Source organism: Taudactylus pleione, unplaced genomic scaffold (assembly GCF_031769625.1).
Source record: "Taudactylus pleione unplaced genomic scaffold, aTauple2 ptg000170l, whole genome shotgun sequence".
Classification (NCBI taxonomy): Eukaryota; Metazoa; Chordata; class Amphibia; order Anura; family Myobatrachidae; genus Taudactylus; species Taudactylus pleione.
Window position 1 is genome coordinate 11203672 of NW_028284572.1, and position 17967 is coordinate 11221638.

At 45.0% G+C, this 17967-nt stretch overlaps 1 protein-coding gene across 1 annotated transcript in view; it reads right to left on the bottom strand.

The window, feature by feature from the left end:
- MND1 (meiotic nuclear divisions 1) overlaps positions 1 to 17967 on the bottom strand; it is a 92996-nt gene that overhangs the window by 42653 nt on the left and 32376 nt on the right. Inside the window, exons 3-4 of the mRNA XM_088475376.1 lie at positions 7259 to 7316; positions 3643 to 3791 (exon numbers count right to left, since the gene is read on the bottom strand). Of these exons, the coding sequence (XP_088331502.1) occupies positions 3643 to 3791; positions 7259 to 7316 (207 nt within the window). The remainder of the gene's footprint in view (positions 1 to 3642; positions 3792 to 7258; positions 7317 to 17967) is intronic.

Below are 17967 nucleotides of genomic sequence, written 5' to 3' on the forward strand. Positions count from 1 at the left end.
AACTCTTAGTATATAAATCCTCCCCACAGGGCTAATTATATTGGTTGACATCTCAGGTCTAACTTCCAGTCATGACCCCTTTTCACTCAAAGCAGCAGATAATATACCTTTTCCTGTTGTTCTTCTCGTTATTTGTTTACGTTCAACCAAATAACCCATATTGTCTTTATATTTAAAACATTTTTTATATTATAATACTTTTAAGTTGGTCTACACTTATTATGACAGGGGTGGGCAATTATTTCAACTGGTGGGGCCACAGCACTTTTCAATATACATTCGAGGGCCACACACAAAATATATTGCAATGACAATACCTATTGTAAAACATACAGTAATATTTTTATAGTCTTTTTATTAAAACATTTTATAAGGAAAATAAACTGGGAAAATCAAAAGTGATACAATATAGAAAACATTAAATTTCTATACAGGAGAACTAGGAACAGGAACGGATGAAGACTGCTCGTTCCCAGCGGGGGCAGCGGAGATGGGACGGCTCTTTTGTACACAGCATGGCGCTGGTATAAGTCCGGATACAACTGATGGCGTCTGTGGATGTAAGAACAGTGGGTGGGAGAGGCCTTCACATACAGTCGCATGGATATTTAGTATACACGGACGGACTCTCTCATTACCATAATGTAGTACGCAGGCAGCAGCTCTGTCAGAAGGAAAAGCAGCAGCGGATGTGTCGGACTCAAAATCAGCCCATATATATTTATGTATTAGATTTTTGGCTCTAACCCCAAACACACCTGAATTTCATTCAAAAGCATGAAAACATCACGCTGCAAAGCCACAGAAAATCAGTAAGAAAAAAACAAACAGCAGATACATAGAAACAAATACCATCCAGTATAATATTATAATGCTGCCTCATTGCTACCGTACTATTGCAGGGGAATTAACGGCCTATCTGGGTAAAAAGCTTCCAGATGCCTTTGCTTCGCGAGGATCTGTGTCTACCGGGGCAGTTAGATCATGCATACGAGAGGTGGGACGGGAGCGTGTGCAGTGCACCCTGCTGTCGACAGTTCAATCATCAGTGACACAGTCACACTGCAACTTATGGAGCTGTGACTGTGTCAACTGATGTTGGCACTGCAGTTCTCACTGGTGGCCGCGGTACATCCAAAATGCAATTACAAGCAGTGGGCGGGACGCTTGTGCGATGGTGAATGGCAGCGGGTCGGCCAGGATTGCCTTGGGGGCTGAATACAGCCCACGGGCCATGTTTTGTCATCCCCTACATTATGATCTCCATATGACAGTTGTTACTTTACTTAATTTTTGTAATGATAACTCTAATACTGCTGGTTCACCGTTATATATTAAGAAAAGCAATGTAATAACCAGTCAGCGCTAGTGTCATAAACTTAAAACAAAAAGATAAAGAGTACTTCCCTTAATTCTTTATCTTTAAATCACAAGTGGTCTGTTTCGTTCCAAACGTGTAAATCATGTAAGACACAGGATCAAACACAAAACCATAGTGTAATAAGGTTAACACAATTTATTCCTTCTAAAATATAAAAATTCCGATCATATAACGTCAATATGCAAATTTTGCTATAGTGCATAGAATTCAGCTTGATGCTTTAACAGGTTATGTAATGGGAAATTACCAGATCTCCCTCATATAAAGGGCCCGTAGATGTTACACGTTGGAGGTCTCTGGAAACCTCATGGGGACACCTTTTTTCTGAGAAGAAAGTCTGGAATCCTTTTTTCAATCCCTCAGTACACCTAGTCACACTCCAACCAACGCGTTTCGAGAGGTTCACCTCTCTTCCCCGCCACTCCTTGTGGACCCGCAAATCGTGGCCTTTTGCGGGGCTTAGGGGCTGGGCTTAATGCCATTTACTGTCCAGCCCAGCCCCCGAACCTGTCCGCAGCATCTCCACTCTGGGCTTGCTCCCGGAGAGGAGAATTGTAAAGTCGGCAAGTATGACTCAGGACCCCACACAGTTCATATTTTCCACATCACCCAGCAGGTGCACAGGTGTTTTCATTACTCACTGGTCGAGCTAATTATTTCACTTGTGATTCTGCGAAACATGCACTGATTGGGGGCCTGAGGACCGAGTTTGAGAACCTGTGGTGTATTGGAAATCTTCCACAAAGTATATGTGAGCTTATTACATAACAGCCGCAATGCCTGTCATAATCACAAGGATACTGTGATCATCACACCAGTGACCCTTAACATCAAGTCTTAGACAATCCCCACACAAGGCTGTATAGGGTCTCCAAATTGTCCTTCACAAGGAGGAGGGGCAGAGCGATGACCTGACAGACTCTGTACTACTTACAAAACCACTCAGCAGGACAGAGCAGACCATAACAGTTCCTCATATGCATACCATAAATCATATGCTGATTATCTGTTATTAATATTTATCTAAATGATATCCCCCTCCTTATCTATATGCCATGCCACTCTACCATGTTATATATTAGTGTTACTTCCCCTCTTATTCCAGCCTTAACAAGCTGCATTATCTTTTAAATAATAAAAAGCGTTTGTAAAAGATAACAAAATGCTGTAATGTTATGGCTAAAGTGAGAGGCAGTAAAACAAGGAATTACATACATATCTTCCTGTGACCAGCACGTGTAGACCGCACCTCTGTTATAGCTCACTCGCTAGATAAAGTCACTGAACAGGTTTAGTGGTATACTGGGGAGACAATATATTTTCCTTACCCATACTCTTTTCTATCACATAATCCAAATGAAAATGTAAGCAGAAGACTATAAATGGTTATTTCTTTGCACGCAGTTAAAGCAGTCCCACAAATATACCACTAAATGTGTTTGGTGACTTCTAATGTGCATAATAATATAGATGGATTTATCCCTCACACTCTGCTAGGCCTCAGTACATTGGCACTGCCCCTACATCTTGTCACTCTGATACCAATATAACATCTTCTAGGAAAACCTAAATAGTTAAGATTCCTGGAGACTGACGCTGTCAAAGTCGAATAAAAAACTCAGATATTTCTGCCAGTGAAAGAGCTCATAGCATACAATAAGTGCAGGGTTTGGCCATTATTAGTAAACTGTTATCAATAACTCCAAGTAAGAAGCTGCAATCCCAAGGCCTAGAATATAAACAGTCATACAGAAATAGGAACATGCTCCAAACCAGGTTTCCGGCTCATTTTGCTTGTAATAAATAACCTACCATACAGCTGCCAAATAAGGTGGGGCGTCTACAATAACGTCGTGCATGAAGTTGTGTGTTCAGTTTTCTTCTACAAAATGTTAATGCGAAATAATCTGCCTATTATAGAGAAGCTGCAGACATAACGCCCTCTAGTGGTCATGCTCTGCATTATCATGTAAAAAATTTGTTCTGAAACAGGGTGAAAACACATTTGTCACCAAATGGTAGTCAATATCAGTTCAAATTATGACTTTCCACTTTGAAGCCGCTTTTTTCTCATTGTGATTAGTTAAAAAAAAAAAAAAATGAATACAGACATAAAAATGAAATAAAAAAACAAACATGTTTATGAATTTTCAAAAACACTATTGTGTACATCACCCTTTGGTAGTCAGTAGTAAGAGTCTAAAGAAATCCAATATATTGCACTACTGGTGCACATTTGGAAAGACAAGTGTCCGAATTACCTGACTCTCCAATGTCTCCAGTTTTCTTTTCCGGGTATGAAGAGCTTTGCTGGGAAAGGCCCAAAAATAATTAGAAGTTCCTATGCGCTCCGAGTCTACCATTGCATCGTCCACCAAGCTTTGCAGGATCTCCTTCACTGACATGGATGCTGTCAGAAATCATTACTGTATTAACAAAGATTACCCACAACAAATGTCTCTAATGCAGGGTTAGGAGAGGACAGACAGGAAAACGCTGGGAAACATTTCAGCAATATGTACAGGGACCTCTCCAAGAGCTCTCTCCTGGTGCCACAGGGCCAGCTTGGTGACCTTCTGCAATAGAAGTGTAGTAAAGCTGCTCTTTAGGGGTTTACAACTCTTTTTGTAAAACAAAGTATAGGGAACTGCTAAAATGTTGTTTCAGAGGAGAAATCCCCCTATGCCATATCTAATGAAGGAATACTTTCCTTTTTACATTAATAAATACAGGGTTGTGACCCCCTAAACAGCAGCTGATTTGCAGATATATTTTTATTTTCCCAAACATTTTCTATGCAGGAATGAACCTAAACATATGTTAAAGACCGCAGTCAAGTATAAAAATAGAAAAAAGAAGAAAATATCCAGTATGTTTCCTTCAAATTTATACCAGGAACAGTATAGTTTCTATAACATTCTAACTGCAGGAAGGGAATGAAGTATTGTAGCATGACTGAGTCACAGCTCCCAGGAGCAAAACTACTCAAATCTTCTGCTTTTATTATTCTTCCCCCTCGCATCTCTAGCCTGCTATAAGTAAATAAAGAAACATAACTTTCAGCTGCCCCCTGGTCACCCATGGGATGTGTTACCGCTCCTGGTGTATTTGGGCCGGCCATGGGATGTGTTACCGCTCCTGGTGTATTTGGGCCTCCCATGGGATGTGTTACCGCTCCTAGTGTATTTGGGCCTCCCATGGGATGTGTTACCGCTCCTGGTGTATTTGGGCCTCCCATGGGATGTGTTACCGCTCCTGGTGTATTTGGGCCTCCCATGGGATGTGTTACCGCTCCTGGTGTATTTGGGCCTCCCATGGGATGTGTTACTGCTCCTGGTGTATTTGGCCCTCCCATAGGATGTGTTACCGCTCCTGGTGTATTTGGGCCTCCCATGAGATGTGTTACCGCTCCTGGTGTATTTGGGCCTCCCATGGGATGTGTTACCACTCATGGTGTATTTGGGCCTCCCATGGGATGTGTTACCGCTCCTGGTGTATTTGGGCCTCCCATGGGATGTGTTACCGCTCCTGGTGTATTTGGGCCTCCCATGGGATGTGTTACCGCTCCTGGTGTATTTGGGCCTGCCATGGGATGTGTTACCGCTCCTGGTGTATTTGGCCCTCCCATGGGATGTGTTACTGCTCCTGGTGTATTTGGGCCTCCCATGGGATGTTACTGCTCCTTCTGTATTTGGGCCTGCCATGGGATGTGTTACTGCTCCTGGTGTATTTGGACATCCCATGGGATGTGTTACTGCTCCTGGTGTATTTGGGCCTTCCAAGGGATGTTACTGCTCCTTTTGTATTTGGGCCTGCCATGGGATGTGTTACTGTTCCTGGTGTATTTGGGCCTCCCATGGGATGTGTTACTGTTCCTGGTGTATTTGGGCCTCCCATGGGGTGTGTTACAGGTATATTTACTAAACTGACGGTTTTTAGAAGTGGAGATGTTGCCCATAGCAACCAAACAGATTCTACTTAACATTTATCAAGCACCTTTTAGAAGATAATAGCTAAAATATGATTGGCTGCTATGGGCAACATCTCCACAACTAAAAACCTGCACTTTAGTAAATATACCCTTATTAGTGTCTGTAGCTATGACCATGCTATTAGAGAAAGCACATTGAAAGTAATGGATGGCTTACACATGTATCTACAAATGTGTGTAGCTAAAGGTGCCCATCCACTAGCAGATCAGGGAAAGACGGTACGATTACGACATTGTAATCGTACAGTCGTTCCCCTAGGTGGTGCAGTGCCTTCACTGAAGTATTGATCGTTCAGTGTAGGCACATCAATCATCCCCGAACAGGGCAAATCTATCATTATCGGCAGCTGGGCCTGCATGTTGGGCCGATGTTTGATGTCGGAAACGACCAGCGTGAGCGCGCATCGCTGGTCGTTTCCGACATTTGGATGCACGATTTGCGGCCGATTACTGCGCGATTGCATGATTACGATGTCTTAATCGTGCAATCGTACAGAGTAATCGGCTAGTGGATGGGCACCTTAAGACTTCTGCTTTATTATTGTTTTAGAGCCAATATTTAATGTAATTACTTTTCTAAGGCAGGGGAAACCTGCTTCTAGTTTTGTTTTATCAACTTGTATCACACACCACATATATTCCATATTTACTTACCTGACAAAGTGTATTCCACAGATATCATTAATACCATTATTAACAACTTTGAAGATTTGCTTATCTACAGTGATAGTGAGTTAAACTTGTTTCTGTTTAAAGAGTAATTCCTCCTTTATAGTTACAGTACCATGGCAGAAAAGTGATAACCCCACTCAATATATGGGGGCTCAATAAAATTATTTCCCCAACAATGTAGAGGGGGAACTCCCAAGGAAGGTAATGAATCAGGTAAAAGGAGCAAGACGGGTAAGAAATGTGTGAGTTCATTAATAAAAAGAGCTCTGTAAACGTTGTGTTACCATGCTTAATAGACAAGCCCTTGTTTAAGCATCTGTGTTCCCTGCTGTGTGTGTGTTCTTAGTCAGAGCAACATGGTTCCAATCAGTGTAACTTGTATTTCAAAGTATGGTAAGTCCCTTAAAAGTATAAAGTGCTAGGGGAAGCAGTCGGGAAGCCGACGGACGTAATCCCGACCGTCGGCTTCCCAACTGCTTAATCCCAGCAAGGCACTAATGACAGGCGTCGAAATCCCGACGCCTGTCATTAGACCTACACCAGGAGCCCGATACCCGGCATACCGAATGAAGGTAAGCCGCGCGGGGGGGGGAGGGTTAGGGGCTCCCGGGAGGGACTTAGGGTTAGGCACCCCCCCCCCGGGAGGTTAGGTTTAGGCTAGGGGAGGGGGTGTTAGGGTTAGGCAACCCCTGGGGAAAGCTTAGAGTTAGGCACACCCCGGGGGGACTTAGGCTGCGGGGAAAGGGGGGTTAGGTTTAGGCACTTAGAGGGGGGTTAGGCACTTGGGGGGGGGAGGGGGGGGAGGTTAGGGTTAGGCATCCCTAAGGGAGGGTTAGTCTTAGTGGGTAGAATTAGGTTAGTTAGTACTTACCTTAGGACAACCGGGATTTCCTCCTGTCAGGATTTGAACCGTGCGGCCGGCGGTAAATCATACTGATTCCAGTGTTAGTGTAGGTTCCTACAAAAACATCTATATTTCTGCAGAGTTTGAAATCTATTAAACTATAGAACAGATAGATCAATAGATATGGTCTTAGTGTCAAAAGTGTGCACCTGTATCTTGGATTGTATATTGTATTTTCAGTCACAGTATTTTTGCACCTTTAAATGTGTTGGCAAATGATCATGTGCAGACTAACCTCCCTTCAAATGTAAAAATAAATGTATTGGAAACAGAATTGCAGAAGTCATTACAGAAATAAATTAAAACTTACTAATTCCCTTTTCCTTTGGGGCAATTTTCTCTAGGTCCTTTAGTTGGAAGACATCCTTCTGCATGTAGAGAAACAATAGAGAAGTTTGGAAACAACTAACCATAGTCCCAAAAGCAGTTAGTAATTTATATTGGCGCAATACACCACCAACAGTCTTACATACAGGGTGACATGGATAAAGGAAATCATCAGCAGACAAATACCCGGCTATCATTGTGCTATTTGAAAAAAAAAATTATATAATACACACACACACTAATATATATATATATATATATATATATATACACACACATACACATATACAGGTTTAGTCTCCCATATCCAAATATTTCGAAATATTCCGAAATACGGAATATTTTTAGCATGACTGAGATAGTGAAATCTTTGATTTTTGATGGTTCAATGTACACAGACTTTGTTTAAGGCACAAAATTATAAAATATAAAGTCTAAAATGACCTATAGGCTGTGTGTATAAGGTGTATATGAAACAAAAATGAATTTCACTTATGTACACAAACTTTGTTTGAACCACAAAATTATTGAAAGTATTTTATAAAATTACCTTCAGGCTGTGTGTATAAGGTGTATATAACACATAAATGCATTCTGTGTTTAGATTTGGGCACCATTCCTAAGACATTTCATTATGGTATGCAAATATTCCAAAATAAGTAATATTCCAATATCCAAAATACCCCTGGTCTCAACCTGTATTTTATATTATATTATATTATAATATATATATATATATATATATATATATATATAGTGTGCGTTACATATATACCTGGCGTTGGTTAATTGGACCCCAACCATTCGATTAGGCAACCCAGACCAATCATCACCCCTCTGTGAAGTTTTCGTCCAAATCCATCTATTGGAAGGCCCAGAACAGGCTTCCCGGGTCAAAGTTCTGCCCAACACGCCCAGGTCAATGTTCTGCCCAGCGTACACCAATGGGAGGTCTGACCACACCTCATCCCCCTAGTATGTCTCCTGGGATCCAATGTTACCACTCTGTGAAGTTTTCGGCCAAATCCATCCAGTGGTAGGCTCAGAACAGGCTCCCAGGGTCAAAAGTTCTGCCCACGTACACCAACAGGAGGTCCGACCGGGACCTCAACCCCCTAGTATGTCTTCTGGGATCCAAAGTTAATACTCTGAAGTTTTTGTCCAAAATTACGTGATGTTGTCCAAATCTATCCAGTGGAAGACCCCAAACAGGCTGCCTGGGTCAAAGTTCTGCTTGGCCCATTCCGTCAAGAGGTCCGACTGGTACACTAACCACCCTAAAACCCAAATTAGTATCCAACTGGATACTGGGTGTCCGAATGCATAACTGGACACACAAACAGACCCGTAAAACGGGGAAAAAAATAACAATTGATTGACAAAGCATTCCAGAGTATTGAAGGCAAATTTATAGACTACTACTAAATTTTGAGATTCTGAATGGACTAGTAGTCTATAAGGGAAATGTAATTACCTGCAAGATGCAAGCATCTGCCAGATTCTGTTTTTTTTTGTTTTTTTTAAATGCAAATAATTTAAAAACGTGAAACTAGGTTAATATTGCCTTTTAAATGATTGCCACTGGCAGACTTGCCAGAATGGCAGCGAATACCTACATCTCGCAGGCTAATACATTTCCCCCCATTACATTGCCTCCAGGATCCTGGAGTGCCGCCTACATTGGAAATGGTTTTTACAATCATTTGGAGGCCACCTGGGCAACACTCTTATTAATATTGTAGCCAATATTTAACATCAAAGAAAGGTTGTAATTCATTCTACATGATTATATTCATATCTACAGCAAAATGAAAATGTTGTAGATATGTACAGCATATGTACAGCATATGTCCAGTTGGAAAAGTACAGCATTTATCATACCTGTCTGAGACCACCCTTACAGTGGACAAATGCACATATGTGGATTTACCCTAACTGGTATAATGGCTAATACAATGATAATAGAAATAAACAGTAAAGTATCATTTTTAATGGATAGAAAAGTAAATCAAATTAAATGTTGGAAAATATTACAAAATGTCATTTTGTTTATTCTGATCTGATGCTATTCCTCTTTAGATGTCTATAGTATGGACAGAATTTGGGATACTATGCAGCTTATCATTTGGCTCTTCTCCAGAGACATTGAGCTGTCTAATACAGCATGTTGAGCACAGCTAGTATGGATGGGGATGCAGTCAGGAAGCAGACGGTGGAAATGCCAACCGCCGGCTTCCCGACTGTCAAATCCTGGCAGGGTACTAATGACAGGCGTCGGAATCCCGACGCCTGTCATTATACCTACACTGGGAACCCGACGCCCGGCATACCGAACAAAGGTAAGCCGGGCAGCGGGCGCGGACAGCAGCGGGGGTGGGGAGGGTTAGGTTAGGAGCTCCCGGGGGGACTTAGGGTTAGGCACCCCCCGGGGGGAGGCTAGGGTTAGGCACCCCCCCCCCCGAAGACTTAGATGTAGGCTGCGGGGACGGGGGGGTTAGGTTTAGGCACTTGGGGGGGGCGGGGTGGGATAGGCACTAGGGGGGAGGTTAGGGTTAGGCAACCCTAAAGGAGGGTTAGGGGTGTGGGGGGTCGTAGGGTTAGTAAATACTTACCTTTTTAGCTGTCGGGATCTTCACTGCTGCCGGTCTTCCAGCGCCGGGATTTGAACTGTCGGACGTAGGTCCAACAGTATTTCATACCAATCCCTATGGGTGCAATCATTGATCTCTATGGGATAGTGCTGTCAGTACACAATGAGTTCCGGCCTAACAACTGTCCACTCAGAAGCACTTAACGCAGTCCGCAATGGAAAGTCTTAATGCTACACTTATAAAACACTGCATACTGGATTTGTACAGCAAAAAATTGTGTGTCAGGAAGCGAGCGTGATGTCTATGTGTAGGTAAAACAGTTCCGGAGCACTTATGAATATTTTTTAAAAGAAAAAAAACAAGGCATAGAACAGCGGTGTATGAAGAAGCCGGATAATCGGCGAAATGCGCATAGGCACCTGTGGTCCACTGAGTCAAGTGGGCAAATAATAGAAAAAATAGGAACAGCGCTAATGAACCTGGTGTAAACCGATTAAACTGTTTAATAACAAGTGTAAAGGTAGATTTAAAGGCGGGTATCCACTAGACAATAAGCTCATGAGCGATATCGTCTAGTGTCTCCCCGGCAGTGATGTGCTCAATGTCATTAACGACATTAATCACCCAAACTGAACAATATCAATCACAATATTTTTCAGTGACGTCACCCTCCCTGCAAGTAAGGGCGATGAAAGATGTCGTCAACGAACAGCGGGAGCGTGCATTGCTGGTCGTTGACGGCATATCCACTGGACGATATTTCAGACGATGAACGATAACGATATCATGATCGTTCAAAATTGCCAATTTATCGTCTAGTGTATACGCGGCTTAAGGTATCAACATACAATAAATATACATATGGTATATGACTCTATATGGCTTGGTTAAAAAAAACAATAGCTATTTATTGCTGCAATTCATAGGAAATCAATAATAAAAATGGCATAGATCAACTATAAATTCATTCAGGGTTAATAATAATAATAATAATATTAAAAGATAGATGAGTGATGAGTTCATGAAATATTGAAAATAGTAAGGTGAGTGTCTGTTAAAAGTATCAATTCAAGTGGCAAACGACATAATATAATGACAGTCACTGGCCTAAGTAAAATAGATCCAGGATATTATACAGCTTTTGTGTATTTACCAGTCCTGATTTAATTGGCCACATCCTGATAGAAATGCAGAGATGGCTGCAATGATGCGATGTTGATCAGTGATCACAAAATACGCTATAGCGCGTATTTACACGATAGCAAATGAGGGACTCACTTTTTAAAAGTGAGTGGATCCTGCAGGACGCGCTGTGTGCGTGCCGCAGAAGCCGGCTCATTAGCTTCCCCCAGCGTCTCCCTAACAAATCGGCATGGGCGGCGTCTCCTCGTCGTCCAATGAGGACTCAATGTGTCCCCATTAAACATCCGCCCCATCCCCAGCTCGCCATCCGGCAGCGACACCCGCTGTCTGCAGATGACGCAACGTGACAGCGAGCAGGAGCCGAAGTACAGCCTCCCACGCTGCCTTTACCACAACACTGCTCTGCATAGTGATTCTGAGCATGAGACAAGGATGATGCCAGCAAAGAAAAAGTCCGGATAGCAGATACTCCCTGCCCTATCTGGTGTGGCACAATAAATACTGGGAGCTAGAAAAGGAGACCCCTGAGAAGCAGGTGGGTTTTATTTAATTTTTATGCCCCTTTTGGGTCATATCATCTGTCTAGCAGATGATATTGTCATTACCAGGCATGTGATCTGCTGGTAAATAATGACAGGTGACAAAGAACTCTACAGACTGTGGCCATTGTGCTAGAGGAGTGTGGGGTGCAATTTCTGCAAGGGCAGAGATCGGGTTTCTGGCTTGTTAGCTCACAGTGCTATAGACTTATTCTTTAATTTTTAACATTGCAGATGTCATCATGTCATGTTACTATTGCAAAGTAGTTGTTACGACCAGGGTTTCGCAGCGGAGGTTTGCGGTCCTTACCGGTGAGGGCGCTGTGGCGCGGTCCTTCTGGCGTTAGGAGACTGGCATTGCGTGTACGCAAGGGTAAGTCTAGTGGCTGTCTGGGCTCCACCATCTTGTCTTTGGCCATGTGACATAGCAGGCCAATCGTCAGTGGGTCTCCTGCTCTCTCTGGCCTATCACGTTCCGTTACTGGGTACTTAAGGGTGTTTGGAGCGCCCTGTAGTTGCCAGTGCAATGTGTTCACAGCATCAGCTGTGAGAGAGAGTTCTCTGCGCTCCATAGGCTTGTGCTCCGGTGCTTGCCCTAGCTCCTTGTCAGCCTCCGGCTTCCTGCATAGCCTGCACCACTCTGCCTTACCTCGCACTCTGCTGGGATCACCAGACCCGCTCCTGCCTGAACCTGGCTCCTCAGTTAACCCATTCCTGCGCAGCCATCATCATCACAGCATTAGCGGATTCTCCTTTCAGCCATCATCGCAGCATTTCTGGATATCCCTCTCAGCCACCATTCAGCATACCAGGATATCCACTTCACACTAAAGGTGCGTACACACTGGGCGATAAAGTGGACGACTGAACGATAACGATATCATTATCGTTCAGTCGTCCACTTTATCGTCCATTTTCAACCCCAAAAAGATGAACGATAACGACGACGCGCGTTCCCGTGGGTCGTTCGTCATTATCGTTCATCGGGCTGACAAGCAGGCCAACCTGACGATCTCGTCAGGTTGCTGCATGTCAGGGAATGGGGGAGAGAGCCCGGCGCTGAACGATATCGTTAATGATATCGTTCAGCGGCTGTGCTCAATGTCATGAACAACATTGAGCACAGCCTGCCGGGGACAACACTACACGATATCGCTCAGGGAGCATATCGTGTAGTGTGTACCCACCATTACAGTCTATCTGGATTCACCTCATTCATCTCGGTCACTGATCTGGACATTCGTTTATTCCCACTCACTACAGTTCCCTTCTGCCACATATATCAGTTTGTTTATTACTAATATTAGTGTATCTTATTGCTCATGTCTACCAACATTCACATTAAACAACCCACTTTTCAGTTTAAAACTGTTCCGGTGTCTACTCCTGTTACCACCCCGGGTCCACAACAAACACAGGGCCTGATTCAGAGCCGGTCGCTCTGACAGAGCGCTCACTCTGAATCAGGGCCGGTCTTTTTTTTTTTTAGAACGGCATACAGCTATAGCGAGCGGCCAGGAAGATGGTCGCAATGGTCAAGACCATCGCGACCATTGGGCTTGCGACGAGACCCTTGTGGTAGGGTCTCGTTGCCGCAAGACCGAGAGAGATTTCGGCTCAGAGCCGAAATCTCTGCCACTGACATCACTCGTGATGTCAGTGGGGCCGCCCCCAAACGGAGGCGTTCCCATGGGAACACCTCCATTCGGGCAGCCACTACCCCGGCCCGCCCACCAAAGGGGGCATGCTGTCACTCAACATCGACAGCACGCCCTCTTTGTTGCGAGACCCGGAGCGACGGAGTGCCCGTCGCTATCCAGGTCTCGCGCATGCGTACGACGGAGCCGGCTCCGTCGTGCGCATGTGCACTGGCCCACCATCGACCCGGTTGCGAGCGCACAGCGCTTGCGACCAGGTCTGAATCAGGCCCTCAGTCTCTAACAGTAGTCATGTACATTTATATTAAAAATAGAAGTAGAAAATAAGTAAGCCAGAGGATTATCTTTGTAAAGGAAAAATAAATATGGGATTTGATGCATACAGAAAGCAAGTTTATGCATAAAAAGTGTATTCAAGCACATTGACACCACAAGTAAGTGTGTGTGTGTGTGTGTGTGTGTGTGTGTGTGTGTGTGTGTGTGTGTGTGTGTGTGTGTCTGTATGTCTATCTATCCAGTGCCGGCTTCAAGCACACTCCAAGTGCGGGGTACGGCTGCAAGAAAGCAGCCACCTGTTTCTGTTATTGTGTTATGCTCTGGAAGAGGGCGCTCTGAGGCACAGGTCGATATTGGGTGCCAAGACACCTAGCACCAGCCCTGTATCTATAAATTGCTGTGATTGTATACGGATTGAAGCTGAGATGGAGGGGCAGACTATATGTATGTGTAAGTAGTGGAGTGCACATACATGCTGTAACACTGGAGGGAAGGTTTAATTAAATCTGTCTATTGCTAGAACCACATTGCCTGTCTTATCTCTGAGCACCAGCTGCTGCAGCTAGCCGGAAACAGCCCAGTGTACAGCCAGGGGAGCAGGCCCGGATACCATAGGATGTGGTAACAGCACAACGTGTGGTGGGAACTTTTGGTGCAATGCCATTGAAAGCCCCTATCCCCGCCCTTGCCCCCTCCATACCACCAGCACTGCCTGCCCTTACTCCTTTCTACCGCCAGCTCTACCCCAACTTTCCCTGCCTTTATCCCCAGCTTTACCCCAACTGCTGTTTGCTTTAACCCCCTCTACCCCAACTGCTGCCTGCCCTCACCCCCCATAATATGTGATGGGACCCAGAAACAGTGCTGTAGGATCCCAATTCTTTAAAGTGAGAGGTCCCTGGGATTACTGGTGATAAAGTCAACGACCGGAGAAAAGTAGATGGCGCCGGTCCGGAAAGGTTCAAGTGAGTTGCCAGTGGTGCAGTAGTCGGTGCCTGGTGTGGGGTGCTACACGAGTTTCGTCATGTAAAATCCCACAACTTCTTCAGTATGATCTCCAATGTCCAAAAGAGTGGCTTTATATACCCTTATGTGGAGGTCAATGATGAACAGCTGTAATTGACCAAGTACCTAATCAACCAAGCCGTATAGGAAATAGTGCATGGTCATACATCAGACGCTTATATGAATACATAGACGCTGTTATAACCTTAACAGCATGTAAAACAAATAGGAATTTGTGTAAAATTATACACATACTCGATAGTACTAGGCCGAGATGTGGCGCCGGGTCACGTGATGTACACAAAGGACACGTGATCTGGCTGAGCCTATTAAGAGTAGTGGTACACACCTACCCAATAGTGGACAAATAATGTTTAAATGTGTGTAAACAACTGTTCCTTACCTTGAGGCAGATGTGGATGTGATACTGTGTATTTAAGCGGTGACAGAGCCCCGGCCAAACCCAAGCGGCTGTCGAAGCTGAATAATTGGCTGAGACAAGTTCAGTTTAAAATTTAATCGCGGCGACGCCATCTTGCGAATGGCCGCAAGACTCCATTTTGGAAATGAGATCGCAAGACACCATTTTTGTGGTCAGCGTCAATTCAAGTTATAACTCAGGAGCTAAGAACAGATGGCAATGTTGTTGTTAACCTACCAAGGGCAACTGGAAAAACAAGCTTTCTGAGTAAAAGTAAATAAGAGACAATGGGTATTTTTACATACAAATTGGGAATCCCTGGATGCAGATAAAGTATAGTTGTGGCAATTGTAATATAATATCTACACAATTGGATTTGTCTGAATCCTAGACAGGATGGCCCCAAAATTCCACAGCTTAAGGTGGTAATACATTTGCATTTCACACAAGAGTCTGTGAGAACAAAAGAGGTTTTGTTTTCCTTTGAACACACAACAGGTGGGGGCCTGCTGACAGAGGGCATGTAGAACTACAACCCTCAGCCATCCACACTGCTGGATGTTCACTTCATGTATGAGAAATTATGCACTTAAATCTCACCCATTAATAACTAGCGTCCTTATATCAAACCCCGAATACTCACACACTACATATTCGCACACAAGGTTCCATTAGCATCAAATTGTATGATTCAAGTTGGTTAAGTTAGTTTAAATGCTAAGAAATAGAGGTTTTTGATATCTAAGGTATTATACATGATAAGCAAGGTGTGTTTGGTTTCGTTCTGATGCGTACGCTTTTTACAGAATCCCGGTGTTATCGGTGGAGAGATCGCATCATGCAAACTCAAGTTACGGATCGCAGAACTTACAAGCAACAAAATGTTTTAGTTGATGGAATGTTACAGGAGGCATTACCAGAAAGACTCTGGCTGTTAGAGGCAGGGAAAACAAGAGATATGGTAAGAACTTACCTTTGTTATCTCTGTTTCTACGAAGTCCATAGGGTCCACAGGGTTGACCTTGGGGTATAGCTGGATCTGGATCCATGGGCACCACGCAGTTAAAGCTTTAGCTGCTCCCAGGATGCACTTGGGTCCGTCCTCCTCTATACCCCGCCCCCGGCCACAGCACCTCAGTTGGTAAGCAGCCAAGGCCGGAGGAGGAGACTAAACAGAGAGAAGGAAGACTGGAACACACAAGAAACCATACTCACAGAAATGGGAGACGGAAAACCGGTGACCAGCCACACAGCCCATTTGAAGCCAGGTGCGTCAGGGCGGGCGCCCTGTGGACCCTATGGACTTCGTAGAAACAGAGATAACAAAGGTAAGTTCTTACCATATCTCTTGTTTTCTACTTCAGGGTCCATAGGGGGTCCACAGGGTTGACCTTGGGGATGTCCCAAAGCAGTACAACTAAGGGCGGGGACGCTCCTGTGCTGAAAGGAGTACCCGGCGCCCAAAGGATGCATCCTGAGAGGCAAAGGTGTCAAACGCATAGAATCTCAAAAACGTTTGAATTGAAGACCAAGTGGCCGCCTTACACAGCTGAACAGCAAAAGCGCCACGTCTAGCAGCCCAAGAGGGACCCACAGAACGAGTGGAATGAGCCTTAACAGAGGCTGGCACAGGTAAGCCCTCCTGTGCATAAGCCTCACAAATAACGGAACGAAGCCAACGGGCTAACGTTTGTTTGTTGGCAGGCCAACCCCTCTTGTGAAAACCAAAGAGGATAAACAAGGAATCAGACTTCCTAACCGAAGCCGTCCGGTCTACATAAATTCTAAGCGCCCGGACCACATCTAAGGAAGTCTCACCAGCTGAAAGATCAGGGGACTGAAAAGCTGGCACAACAAGTTCCTGATTAATATGGAACTTCGAGACCACTTTGGGCAAAAACTCAGGACGAGTGCGGAGCACCGCTCTGTCCTGGTGAAAAATCAGGAAAGGAGGGCGACAGGAAAGCGCCCCCAATTCAGACACCCTCCTGGCCGAAGCAATTGCCAGGAGAAAAACCGTCTTAAATGTCAGCCACTTGAGCTCCACCGCCTCAAGAGGCTCAAACGGAGGACCCTGCAGGACCCGTAGCACCACCGCCAAGTCCCAAGGAGCCACAGGAGGCACAAAGGGAGGCTGGATCCTGAGAACACCTTGGAAAAAGGTGTGAACGTCTGGTAGTATTGCAATCCGCCGTTGAAACCACACGGACAAGGCGGACACATGAACCTTCAGAGATGCAAGGCGTAAGCCGAGATCCAATCCTGACTGAAGAAATTCCAAGATCCTAGAAACTCGGAACACCGGAGGATCATAATGTCTGGACTCACACCACTGAAAGTAAGTGTGCCACACTCTGTGATAAATCCGTGCTGAAGCAGGCTTGCGTGCCCTGAGCATGGTACCAATAACCGAACTGGAGAAGCCCCGAGACCTCAAGACGGCTGTCTCAAGAGCCACGCCGTCAAAGACAGCCGACCCAGATCCGGGTAAAGGCAGGGCCCCTGAGACAACAGGTCCCGACGCTGAGGAAGAAGGTACGGAGCGTCGATGGAGAGGCTCCTGAGATCGGAGTACCAAGGACGTCTGGGCCACGCCGGAGCTACCAGCACGAGCATGCCGCCGTCCTGCTTGAATTTCCGCAGAACCCGAGGAAGCAGGGATATCGGAGGAAACAGATACGCCAGGTGAAACGTCCATTTCACCGACAGCGCGTCCACCAGACTTGCACCTGCGTCTCTTGTCCTTGACCCGTAAACGGGCAACTTGTGATTGTGACGGGAGGCCATCAAGTCCAGCTCCGGCAGTCCCCACCTGTCCACGAGTAGCTGAAACACCTCTGGGTGAAGCGACCATTCCCCGGGATGCACGTCGTGACGGCTGAGGAAGTCCGCCTCCCAATTGAGGACTCCGGGGATGAAGGTGGGTTTTATTTAATTTTTATGCCCCTTTTGGGTCATATCATCTGTCTAGCAGATGATATTGTCATTACCAGGCATGTGATCTGCTGGTAAATAATGACAGGTGACAAAGAACTCTACAGACTGTGGCCATTGTGCTA